The sequence below is a fragment of the Chrysochloris asiatica genome, unplaced genomic scaffold (genome assembly GCF_000296735.1).
Source record: "Chrysochloris asiatica unplaced genomic scaffold, ChrAsi1.0 scaffold00062, whole genome shotgun sequence".
NCBI classification, from domain to species: Eukaryota; Metazoa; Chordata; class Mammalia; order Afrosoricida; family Chrysochloridae; genus Chrysochloris; species Chrysochloris asiatica.
Window position 1 is genome coordinate 918,272 of NW_006408580.1, and position 13,272 is coordinate 931,543.

A 13,272-nucleotide genomic window follows, 5' to 3' on the forward strand; every position below is an offset into this window, starting at 1 on the left:
GACGATGATCACCTGCATTGGGGAAAGAGCAAGAAGAGCAGGGAAGACATTAATGGAGGACCTTATGGGCACCTGGATCTCACCTCCCTCAACCCAAGCACTGTCAGGTGAGTCTGTCAGTCTAAAAAAGCCCTCTTTCCCATCCTTACCTGCCCAGTCTTGAGGTGGGCGTCAAGTACTGTTAACGTGTGTGTTGCACAACTGCTCTAAAGAGCAGTCTGAGTGCTTGATCCACAACGTGTCTCTTCCTGAGGGCTCACCAGAAACTGCTCCTGAGCTGTATGGAACACCAAGTCTGTGGAGAGTAATGGAACACATTCAAGGTCTTCCTGAACCCTGCAATGATTTATTTATCTCAGTATCATACCCCTAACTCATCGCCACCCACCTTGCATATTTTATCAATACCTACATCAGAAGTTTGTGTCCTTAGGACTTAAAGACGTTCAGGATACCACCCTCTACCATGCCATCTAAGGCACTAAAATGCAGCTCACATACTCTAGGGATTTTAGGGGACACTCCAGCCAACCATGAACCTCCAAATGACCTTCTTGGTTCTCCAAATTCTGACCAATGTCTTTTGACTTTGCCACAGCCTAACCCAAGCTATAAGGAGCTCTAGTAGCGTAGTGGTTACAAATCAGGCTGTGAACCACAAGGTCAGCAGTTTGAAGCCACCAGCTGTTCCACGGGAGAAAGATGAGGCTTTCTGCTTCCGTAAAGATTTACCGCCTGGGAAACCCTGTACATGGTTGCTATGAGTCGGAACCGACTGCACTGCACATAACAACAACAACAAACCCAAGCTGTGGCCATTGGTTGGGAATGCTAACTCATTCTGTGACACTTAAGACTCACCAACAGAAGAATCTGTATGGTTGAACTGGGCAGTGTGAAGTATGCTCGTATCACTGTGCTGAAAGAGCAGCAGCTCTACTGGACAGGCCTCAACCTTCTGGATGTCGGGCAGCTCCACAACCTGTAACGGTCAGGAGGGTAGGTACATCCATAGGCATGCGTGTACAGCATTCACAGACAGACTCAGGCATAATAAATGACCTTCAGGGGTACATGAGTGGGACAAAGAAGAGGCTTTCTGCTCCCGCAAAGACTTAAAATAATAATAAAGTCGGAACTGACTCGATGGCACTTAACAACAACAGGGGTACAGGGGCATATATTTAGATATACTACGAGGGGGCTTCAAAAAGCTTTGTGGAAAAATGAAACTAAAAGATAATGGAATTTTTCTGTGAAATTTTTGAAGCCCCCATAATGATCTGTCATGGTTTAACAAGCACAAGTGAACGCACACACAAACTCATATGAGGGGAGAGGGATGTATGCCACATACCCAGAGATACATGCATACATGGGTCTAGACCTATCCTGGGCCTAACAAAACCTTCCTGCCCTCCAACTCCTACAGAACCTACTCCCCCCACCCCAAGTATTTTCCCCATACCTTGCATTCAATGGGTGGCTGGCTATGCTTCAGACCATACCAACTGACCAGGTATTGCCAAGCAGCCGCTGGGAGAAGCACATAGTCCTCACCTTCCACCAGTCCTTTCTCGAGGTGCCACTTTACTTGGTCTGGGGGGGGGGGGCAGAGAATCAAGGAAGGAAGGAAATCAGCAACTAACTCTGGGCATTCTACCAATGACTATCACACAGGATGTGCTTGTGATTTGTCTAGACAGAGGAGATAAAAACTCCAGGACGAGGCTGATGGGAAGACAGAGACCTGGTACCTTCAAAGAGCTGGGCATTGTTGATACAGCCAGGGAAGGTGCTGGAGTCCTGGTCCCTTCCCTGCACGTATACTTCCCACTGTTTATACCAGTGCTGCTCCACAAGGAACCTATGACCCAGACATGTAACAAAGGTGTTACATGTTTTAATGGGGCTTCTTTGTACAAGTTCCCATGGTTGTTAATTACATGACACTAAAAGTATCAACATGTTATAATTTTAAGATGAAAAGAGCAACTGAGATTTAAGTTTCAGAAACCCCATACAGGGTTGTTATGAGTCTGAACCAACTCAATGGCAGTGGGTTTGGTTTGGGGGCTCATGGTTTATAGTCACTTGATCCTTTTAAAAAGAAATTTATATGGACTACAGATGACACATTTAGGACTATTTTGAAATCTGCCTTTGGAAAATGCCACTAGAAAGTCTCAAGCATGAAAAATACATGACATATTTTAAGTGCTACATGAATGCTAGCTGTTATTGTTCTGATCATGGGGCTTGGACACAAAAGCTCACATACAGTCTCCCTTGCAAACACACAAACCTACGCTGATATGAAATTTTTGAAACATAAAGTTATCCCAAATATTCGACATCCTAAAAACAGACACTTTTTAAAACTTAACAAAATTAATGAAAAGTATCCAACATTGTGAAGTCCTGGTGTGGCAAAGGAGGATAAGCACTGGACCTCAAGGTAAGTTTGAACCACAAAATCGGCGGTTCAAACTTACCAGTTGCTCCTCAGAAACCCTATACAGGGTCACTGAGTCAAACCCAACTGGACAGCACTTAACAAAATGTAACAATTTATCAGTTGGGTTTCTAGCATTTTGACCTCATATGATTCTTTAAAATGTTAACTTTCCCTTGCTTATAAAAGGATCCTTTAAAAGGTGGGGGAATGAAAGCACACAAAAATTTTGAAATAGACACAAATCACCTGAATACGCAACATCTCTGTATATCACCGGGTTTGTTTCTTTTCCCTTCTGAACTGACTCCAGCCACGGAAACACACATTTCCATCACTTGTGTCAGAGAAACAAACCCTCTCTTCCCTTGGTAGCTACACAACTCCTCCCATCACTCATCCCAAAGACCCACCCTCCACTCATCACTGGCCCACCCTCCACACACACTCATTTATCCCCCCTTCCACTGCTTTAACTTCATCCATATGAGGCTAATCTAGTCATCTAAGTTCATTTACATTTAATGGTGCTTTGATGCAAAGGGAGCCACTGCTCAACTCTCCTTAAGAGCAGAATTTTAAAGGAAAATTAATATTAACGTTGCTGTCTATAGAGGTAATTAAATCTTCCAGACCTGGCTAGAACATGAATTTCTAAAGGCTTCATAGAGGTCTAAAAGTGTTTTCAAATATTCATAAAACATTACTACCATACTTCATTAACGGAAAAATACACACACGTTTGTTTTGTTTTTTTTAAATCTCTGAAATCAGGATGGCTCATAATCTCTGCCAGTCCAAGTGGCAATCTTGATAAAGTTGTCTGAACCAAAAAGCAACCACATTGCAGTATTTAAAGTACTCCACAGGAAAGATGCAGCCTTCTGTTTCCATAAAAGATTTACAGCCTTGGAAACCATACGGGACACTTCTACTCTGTCCTATAGGGTCGCCAGGAGTCAGAATCAACTAGGCAGAAACAAATTTGTTTTTTTTTTGTATCGTAAGTGGTTGGTTGGTGGTATGCCGTGGAGTGAGGGTTTCCGAGGCTGTAAATCTTTAAGGGAGCAGAAAGCCTCCTCTTTCTCCCGCCAAACAGCTGGCAGTTTCAAACTACTGACCGTGAGATTAGCAGCCTGATTCATAACCACTACGTTACCAGAGCTCCTTGTATCATAAATAGCATCTTTTACATTTGAATTTTTAAAAAATTTTTGCTGTTAGTATATAACATTGCTCCATTGCTATTTATAAGGTTTTCAGTGACTAAGCGTAGTGGTTACGAATTGGGCTGGGAACCACAAGGTCAGCAGTTCAAATCTACCAGCTGTTTCATGGGAGAAAGATGAGGCTTTCAGCTCCCGTAAAGATTTGCAGCCTCGGAAACCCTGTACAGTGTCGCTATGAGTCAGAACTGACTCCACGGCACATAACAACAACAACAACAATCCCTCAGAAGTAGACCACCTCTTCCTTCTTCCTAGACTAAGTCTGAAAGCTTTGCTGAAGTCTGTCCACTATAGTTGACCCAGCTGGTATTTGAAATACCGGAGGCATAGTTTAAAGCACCACAGCAACACACAAGAGAAAAGTATGATAAACAGACAACTGGTAAACACCGTGCTTAGTAAAGTAGATCAATAGCAAAGACGAAGACCCTCAACATGAATTGACACAGAGCAACAATTGTGCAGATGGTGAAGTTGCAGCATTTTGTTTTGTATACTTGGGGGGGGGTCACAAGTTGGAAGTAACTATGTCATCTAACAAGAACAGTAATAAAAATACAACCAATTTTGTTAGTCACTTATTTTTATTTGTAAAAGGAACCTTGGTCTTGTCCAGAGAAGCAGCGACACCAGAGATTAGAGGCAGAGATGGGGACATGGAGAGAGGGAGCAGTTGAGGACTCTAGATTCATGGAAAGAGAGGGACTGGGAGCTGGAAGCCAGGAGGCAGACTTGCAGAATGTGCCCTTTGGTGGTTTAAATTATTATATATGCCTGAGTGTTTAAAAAAAAAAAAAAAGAGCTAAAATGAATAGAGAGAAATACTGTTAAGTGATGGTACATGGAGGGGATTATAACCATTGTAATCAAACAATGTATGTGACTTGTTGAATGTAAAACTGATAATCTGCCCTGTAAACTTCCACTCAAATCACAATAAAAAACTTAAAAAAAAAAAAAAGAACCCTGGTGATGCAGTGGGTTGGCTTGCTAACTGCAGGATCCAGAGGTTCAAGCCCACCAACAGCTCTATGGGAGAAAGATGAGGGAAAGATGAGGCAGTCTACTTCTGTAAAGATTTACAGTCCTGGAAACCCTATGTAGCAGTTCTATTCTGTCATACAGGTTTACTATGAGTCAGAATCAATTTAATGGTAGTGGGTTTTCTTATTTGTGCTTCCTCAAATTTGGTAAAAGGACACAAAATATGTGCTCATGGAAATTACTAAACAATTCTTTATTTTCTGTCCTTTAGTTTTCTCTTGCATCTGGAGAAAAGTAAACTGGTTATTCTGGTTACATACATGGCTAATTATATCATGAAAAATAGAAATATGTATTATGTGCCGTGGAGTCGGTTCCGACTCATAGCAACCCTGTACAGGGTTTCCGAGGCTGTAAATCTTTACGGGAGCAGAAAGCCTCATCTTTCTCCTCAGAACAGCTGGTAGTTTCCAACTGCTGTCCCTGAAGTTCGCAGCCCAATTTGTAACCACTACACACTCGCGCTCTCTTGCGTGTGCTCTCTCTCTCTATATATATATATAAATATAAATTAAAAGGTAAAATTTTCTTATAAAAAGGTTGTCAGTTTATTCAGATGGTAAATGTAATCTAATGTAAGTTGTTCTATTGAATTTATTATTCACACATCTATAAAAGCCTAAATACATACATATAAAGGCACATTACTGTAAGTTGTTATATGAACAATGCACCAAAAGAAGAAAATTAGAATTTGGGTCTTTTTCTGTAAAATTACTATGTTTATTTATGCTTAGATTAGTAGAAGCTCCTTTTTTGCTATCATATTATTCTGTTAACTTTTAGTGCTTTTTGACATACTCTTAACTCATTTTTAAAGAGATTTTTTTAAAAAAAACTAACCTTCCAATAACATTTGCAGTTTATTCTTATGTTTTATAATGCTGACTACAAATATTTCTTATCTTTACTTGTAACTTATGTCTCCTCTAACAACTATTGCTGATTTTGTCTTTTCTAAATTCAGACCCCAAATTCAGAATAACACTGTTGAATTCTCTTTCAGACCTATTTGATACTTGCTCTTTTAACCCTATAAAAGGAAGGACAATAGGAATGATTAAGTTTAACTAAAAATCTTCACACTGTATTTAATTTAAAAATTTTACAAAAGCCTTATCAAACTTAGTATTTAAAATGATAAATCAAGAAGTATATATATATATAGGTTAACTGTAAATAATTTAAATATGCTAACATAAAGATCTTTCAATAATTGGATCTTTTCAAGTTAAAAAGTATATTAATGTTTAAGCAACAAAGACTGGTAAAATAATTGTCTTCTACCTCCCTTCAGGATTCTAAACTCACAAACTCATTTTGTTCTTGTAACTTTGCAATCCAGCGCATTTTCACTTTTGTTCACAAAAGGTCTGAATAAGAACTTACTGTCAGAAGTCTAGTGCTTATTGCAGTCTTTCATTAGACCCAGTAGCCAAGGCATACCCACCTTGTCTAAGAGCTATATATTGTAGTAATAGCCAATCATATGAAATCGTCAGTTGATTTAGTTCTAAGGCCTCCACATTAAACTTAATGGTTACTCATGTTTTCTACAGACAGAAAATCCTCAGCTCTTTGGGGCTACTGGTCAATGTCCCATGAAATAGTGTTGTTTCCCTTGACATGCTGTAACACTCTAAACTGAGCCTCTCTCTTTCTTCAGGGCTGGGGAGCATCCAACCCAAGGTCGATTCCGACTCATTGCGACCCTGCATATAGGGTTTTGGAGGCTGTAAATCTTTATGGGAGCAGAAAGCCTCATCTTCCTCCCGCAGAACAGCTGGTAGTTTCGAACTGATGACCTTGAAGTTAGCAGACTCGTAACCACTAATGCTACCAGAGTTCCTTAGCCATCACATTGCTATTGTTGGTTGTTAAGTGCTTTCCAGTTGGTTCCGACCCATAACGACCCTGTATAGGGTTTCTGGTGAGCCTGAACCGCCAATCTTGCAGTTCAAACCAACTTTGCAGTCCAGCACATTAAACCACAGCACCACACCAGGCCTCCATCACATTGTTGTTGTTATGTGCCGTCGAGTTGGTTCCGGCCCATAGTGACCCTGTCTGGAGTTTCCAAGGAGCTGGTGAAACGTCGACCTAGAGGTTCAAACCAACTTTGCAATCCAGCACACCAGGACTCCATTGTTGTTGTTAAGTGCTGGTCAAGTCAATTCCGACCCATAGCAACCCTGTATAGGGTTTCCAAAGAGCATCTGGTGAGCTTGAACCACGGACCTTGCAGTTCAAACGACTTTGTAGTCTGACGCATTAGCTCACAGGACTCCAGGACTCCATTGGGATGAGTTAATTAAATGTTTGACCAACTATAGCAGGCTAATTTTTAAAACAGACCATTTTGTATGGCCCATAAATGTTATAAATACCCAAATGGCCCCTGGCAGAAAAAAGGTTCCCCACCCCTGCCTTACCTGAAGGACTGATTACTTACCTGTTGGGAAACTAGCCACACAGGTCTTCTAAAGACTAATCTTAGGCTACCCCTGATATGGAGTCCTGGGGTGGTGCTGTGTGGGGGCTAATGCAGTGGACTGCAACATAGGTTTGAAGAGCAAGGTCGGTGATTCAACCTCACCAGCCGCTCCTTGGAAACCCTATTCAGGGTTGCTATGGGTCAGAATTGACTCAATGGCACACCCCTGATATAACTGTGTTTGTGTTCATACACAAAATGAAAGGCTAAAACTGCCAAAGAGATTCTATCACAGATTTTAATTTACTCGTAAAATTTGTTTCCCCTAGAAATTACATCAGTTCATAAGGCTAAAGCAATTAATTGCCTTCACCTATATGTGCCAGCTAACAAAAGACAGGGGCATCAAAAAGTCTGTGGAAACATTAAGAGATAATGGAATCTTTCCATGAACTTTTTGTCGCTCTTTTGCAGTAGGTATAGTTGAATTAGTTCATGGCTTCAAACAGCTTTGGAAGCACAGGTTTCACGACCACTGCAGCAACCCCTATACTCTGGATGGCAAATTAAATACTATTATCTAAAGAGATGAGAATTTAAAAAGGAGTTTCACAAACACAAAAAGTTTCATATTACCCATGATGGTGGTGTTTGTGTGCCACCGAGTCAGTTAGGACTCAATAGTGACACTATATAGGGTTTCCCAGGACATAAATCTTTATGGGAGCAGAAAGCCTCATCTTTCTCCAGATGAGCAACTGGTAGATTCAAAGTGCTGACCTTGCAACTAGCAGCCCAGCTTGTAATCCACTACACTACCAGGGCTCCTTATTTACCCATGAGAGCAAAGATAAATGGCAGGAGAAAAAAAAAAAAAACTGTTCTGTTTTGTATTCACAACTTGGTGAATTCCAACTTCTCTCTCAAGTAACAAGACTTTCCAGTTCACTGGAGCAGGTATTAAAAGAATTCTGTAGAGTAAATCTCAATCACAAAAGCCCTAAGGGTAAGGGTATGTTTGAGGAATTTGAAGAAAAGCTAGAGTCCAATATGGCCGAGATAGAGACAGTGAGGGAGAGAGATCTGAGAAGACATCAGGTTAGAAGCAAGCAACAAGCCTCATAAAGCCTTACAAAACCATTCAAAGAATTTTAGTGTTTACACTGCATGAGATGGGAAGCTGTTGGAACCTCTCTGGGCGACGTGGTACAACTTATGTTTTAAAAAGAATTACTCTGTATAGAAAGGAGAGGAGTAATTTTACAATGGAGAAATCTGGCAGACACCATCTTAACCAAGTGATCAAGGTTGACGTCACAGGTTACAGCATATGGATACAATGTACCACCTGATATGATGTGATGAGAAGGGCAACACAGTATGCACACAGTAAGATTTCATACATATAAAGCCTGAATTCATAAGTATATTTTGTATCCAAAATGAAAGCTTTAGACAACAAATACTGTGTAATGATGCAAACGGTGTGGTAAAAGGTCAAAGACAAAGAGTACTAATTAAAAATTCAGGATAACAGTTTCTCAAGGGGGGGGGGAGCACAGGAGGTGCTTAAATCTTAACCATTATGGCAAATTCGCAAGTTTTTGTTTTGTTATTCTTTAAATTAGGTAACTTTTAGCCTTTATTTATAATCTATTTTTTTCTATTTTGAAATAAGATTTATAAAGATTGCAAAAAATAGTACAAATAATTCCCATGTGCTTTTCATTGAGATTCCCAACATTTAACATTTTACCCATTTGCTTTACCATTGTCTCTCTATATGCATTTATAGACACGTCATTTTTTCAACCACTTGTGAGTGAGTTGCTTACGTGATGGTTCTCTACCTCTAAATATTTCGCAATGTATTTCCTAAAAGTAAGGATTTTCTTTCATAACCACATTACAATTACCAAAATCAAGACATTAACACTGTTACAGTACAGACCTTAGTCAAATTTCAGCAAATCTTCCTGTCTTCTATAGTAAAAGAGAAAAAATCTTATTTTAATTTTTTTTTCTTGCTCCATGATCCAATCCAGGATCACACGTTACATTTAGCTTTCCTGACTCATGAAATCTCCTTTTAATCTGGCAAATCCTTCAGTCTTTGTCTTTCACGACCTTGAGATTTTTTAAGCATACAGGCCGTTTTTGTTTTGGGTAGAATGTCCGTCAATTTGAGCCACATAAAGATTTTATGTAATCTTACATCTTACACATTTCAGTTTTAAAAATGGGATGCAACTCAGCGAGAAATAAAATGAACCCAGAAGCTGTAAATTTTCAGAAGCACCGGTTAGCAAAGAAATCAATAAAACACGCTTTTTTTCAACATACGTATTGATAGGGTTTTTTTTTGTTTTTAATAACTTTTTTCCTGACTATAGAAATAAAACAGTACCAAAACAGAAAATAACTTTAGCATCAACGGCCCTTCCCCTTGCCAATCACCTGCATTTTCGCCCGTCCAAGGAAAAGGGCCTCTGCAAGACTCACAAACCTCGCCGCGTCACAAACTTCGCTTATTCTCAAGCGCCATTTTCTCTCTCATAGGCACCACCTCCCCTCAACGGTCGTTCCCTCTCAGAGCACGCCCCTTGGCTTTACGTCACAGGCCTAGCCTCGTTCCCAAGCGCCCTGTTCCTCTACTGCGCAAGCACCACCCCTCCTCCTAACCCCCCTCCCTCCAGCCAGCGAGATAACCATACCCCTTGGATTCAGCTCCTCTGCCTTGCATCACAATCCTCGTCTCTTCCTTAGACACCACCGGGCAACTACAGACCCCTCCTCGCTCCCAGAAGCTATAACGTTATAACCACGCGGTCCCTTAGCGTCAGGTCTCCTCATTCCCAGGTTCCCGCCCTCCTCTGCAGATTCCTCTCGGGCCCCGCCCCTGGTCTGGTCAGTTACTCTCTTGTTCTCAAATGGCAGGCTTCAGCATACTTGGCCCCACCTCTTTCCCAGGAATGTGATCCACCCACAGGCACCTCCCCGCCCCTCTGTCCTCTTGTCCTCCGACCCCCTGGAAGTTCTCTCGCGGACCTTGACCGCCACGTCCCCTGCAGTTGCCAACGTCCCCACCGCCCCCTCAGCTTGCAGTCACGCCTCACCAGCTCTCGCCGGTCAGCAGTGGACGTTCTCGCCCACTCTCGCTTTTCTCGATTTTGGCGCTGCTGGCTCTCCAAGCATGGCATCGCTTTGCACTGTGGCTCTGTCCTCAGCTGCCGATGCCACAAAATCCGTTGCACCCTCTGCTATCGCTCTTCGCCCCCCTTGCATCTACCGTAGCTGACTATAGGAAGGGGCCCCCTCAACGGCCATTTCTGTATTCCATTTCCGAAAACGGAAGCAAAGCCCCTTAAACTGTTGCTGAGCTAAAGCCATTTTACAAATAGGTCACACAGCTCCACATGGAAGGGCTGGGCAGCCATCGAAGCAGAGGCGGCAATCACTGTGTACACTAATGGTGGTGATAGTGGTTATGTACCGTGGAGTCGGTTCCGACTCATAGTGACCCAAGATTTCGACGGGAGCAGAAGCCTCATCTTTCTCCCGCGGAACAGTTGGTAGTTTTGAACTGCTGACCTTAAGGTTCGCAGCCCGATTCCTAACCACTACACTACCAGAGCTCACTGTGTAGACTAATAGGCTCAGCGAAACCTCCAGGAAGGGGCCAAGAAAGACAAAAATTATTTCTGGGACTGACCCCATGTTGAGACAGAGCAAACGGTTTTGAAGTTGGAAGCAGAAGTGGAAGAGGAGAGGACATGTTGGGTAGTGCTCAGGCGCTGAGTATTCTTGGTCACGTGCTTTGCAGAGGCCCGCGGACCCCTAGCCTGAGAATGGCAACGTAGTTCTCTGGCCAGAATGCCATTCCTTCATTACACTACCCTCTTCATCAAAACCCAATGTTAAAAGAGGTCACCATCTCCAGGGACCCACTAAGACCAGGCAGGCTGTGGTTTCCCTTACTGAACTGAATTACTCATTCAACAAACACGTTCGAAGCAAGTCAGCCCCAAGGCCCTGTGTGTTTGCTGAAGTCAAGCAATGATAATAAAATGCCTATGTGGTGCTTTGGCCTTGTTTAAGTGCTTTATTGCACTTAAATAGCAGCCTTAGGCAGCAGGTACTATCGTTTGTTGGGCAATCATGGGGGAAGTCTTCCTTTACTTTTCCCCAGCTAGTAAAGTGACTGAGCTGTAGTGATTCAGGAATTTCGGTTACAGAGCTGTGACTTTAAACATCAGTTCAGGAATTCTTAAACTGGTCTCACACCATCTACTGATCCAGGAGACCCCATTGGGGTTCACAAAGTCTAAACTTTTTTCACAATGTGTTTTTTAACTCTCGTGCACTCATGAGTACAGTAGAATTTCCAGACATGACAAGCAAAAGCTTTTATTGTTAATTGCCATGAGTCGGTTCTGACTCAGCAACCTTGTAATAGGGTATTTGGAGGCTTTAAATCGTCCCAGGAACAGAAAGCCTCATCTTTCTCTCACAGAGTGGCTGGCAGGCTTGAACCATGGACCTTGTGGTTTGCAGTACAGTGCTTATCATCTGGAGCCACCACGCTCCCAAAAGCTCTTTGGAGGTCCCCTATTTTTAAGACTATAAAGGTTCCTGAACAAATTGTTTGCACTAGACTAAGGTTTTTCAACCTGTTGTGGGGACCACTGTAGGATGTTTACTTATTAGCATCCTTGGTCTGTATCACAAGGTGTCAGTAGCACCCAGTTGGAGCATCTAAAAATTGCTAAATATCCAGCGGTGGGGGTGGTGGTGGTGCTATCCCCTGGTGAGAAACACTGAACTAAGGCTATGCCATCCTTTTCTCTGCTAGGGCTCCCAATCCTACCAACAGTCAGTGATAACTTTCAAATTTTTCCTCTCTGGCCTATTTATTGACTGTTTTCACTTACCCATCTCACAGTTAAGGCAGGCTCATGACTCTGGGTCTGTTTCAGTGACTCCCTTCACTTTTACCACCCAATTCAGGCAAAAACAAATCCTGCCTTTCCACACCTCTAGGCCCATACACAGAAATGGGGTGTTTCTGTAGGCTAAGCACTAGACTGCTAACCACAAGGTCAGCAGTTCGAATTCACGTGCTGTTCATGGGGAGAAAGATGAGGCTTTCTGCTTGTGCAACCTTGAAAACCCCTATACAAGGTCGCTGAATCAGAACCAACTCGATGGCACTTAACAGGCCCATACACACAGGTCCCCTGGGCCTGGAATGCCCAAGATACCTTCTCCCTGTAGTGTCAACATTCTTTCCTGTCATTACTCTCCCCATGTGATCTCCTATCTTAGCACTATTTTTTTTTTTTTTTTTACTAATTTAAGGCAGGAATTACATTTGTATTACTGAACGTATGAGGGGTTACAACTCAGTTGTGTATGCCCTGTAATAGGCAAGGGAACTTTCACCTGGGACCTCCAAAGAAAGTGGTATTTGAGTTGGGTCTGGCAAATCTGCATTTCAAGCCCTGCTGAATCTTTTCAGATCCTCTGACTTTACCTTTCCCACCCTATTTACCTGGGTTAGCCTATTCTTCCTACACAAGACGTTTCCTTCCCTAGTCCTAGACCCTCTCTGCCTGTACCCCACGACCCTACCACTTCTCCGAGCAGATGGGTGAATTTTAGTCCACCACCTAAATCCAACCTGTTAATCTTGTACCTCTTTGCAAGGCCCTCATTTTTTCAGCCTCCTTTGCTTCCAGAGGGGGCCAAGTCATCTGATTCTAGCCAACAGATGGTATGGGAAATTTGCTATGGAGCTTGTGGATGTTTTAGCCTTGTTACAAGAAAACAGACAGGTAGAGAGGGTGCCCTCTTGGCTCTGCTTGCTTTCCCATCTCTGAGGACATGGCAGACATTTAGGCACCATGAAGCTGCAAGCTAAGAGTTATCAAAATACTTACAGAGGAACAGTGGGGTGATTAGAGGTCCTAGGGCCATTAGCTCTGAACTTCCTATGAATAGCCACTATTGGTGAAGTTTGCTATTATTTGCAGCATCTGCCTGCCCCTACCCACTCTACTTCTATTGCCTGGAAGTCTATCCTTGGCTTTGCACAAGATGGTGGGATTGGG

At 42.5% G+C, this 13,272-nt stretch overlaps 1 protein-coding gene across 1 annotated transcript; it reads right to left on the minus strand.

Annotated features, from left to right (window-relative positions):
* Positions 1–850: 850 nt before the first annotated feature.
* Positions 851–10,552, minus strand: LOC102835206 (ubiquitin carboxyl-terminal hydrolase 11-like). The gene is made up of 4 exons (XM_006864289.1): positions 10,452–10,552; positions 1,758–1,867; positions 1,469–1,599; positions 851–982 (listed from the first exon to the last, which is right to left on the minus strand). Exons 1-4 carry the CDS (start codon positions 10,550–10,552, stop codon positions 851–853), a joined length of 474 nt encoding a protein of 157 aa, XP_006864351.1.
* Between the last annotated feature and the right edge of the window lie 2,720 nt (positions 10,553–13,272).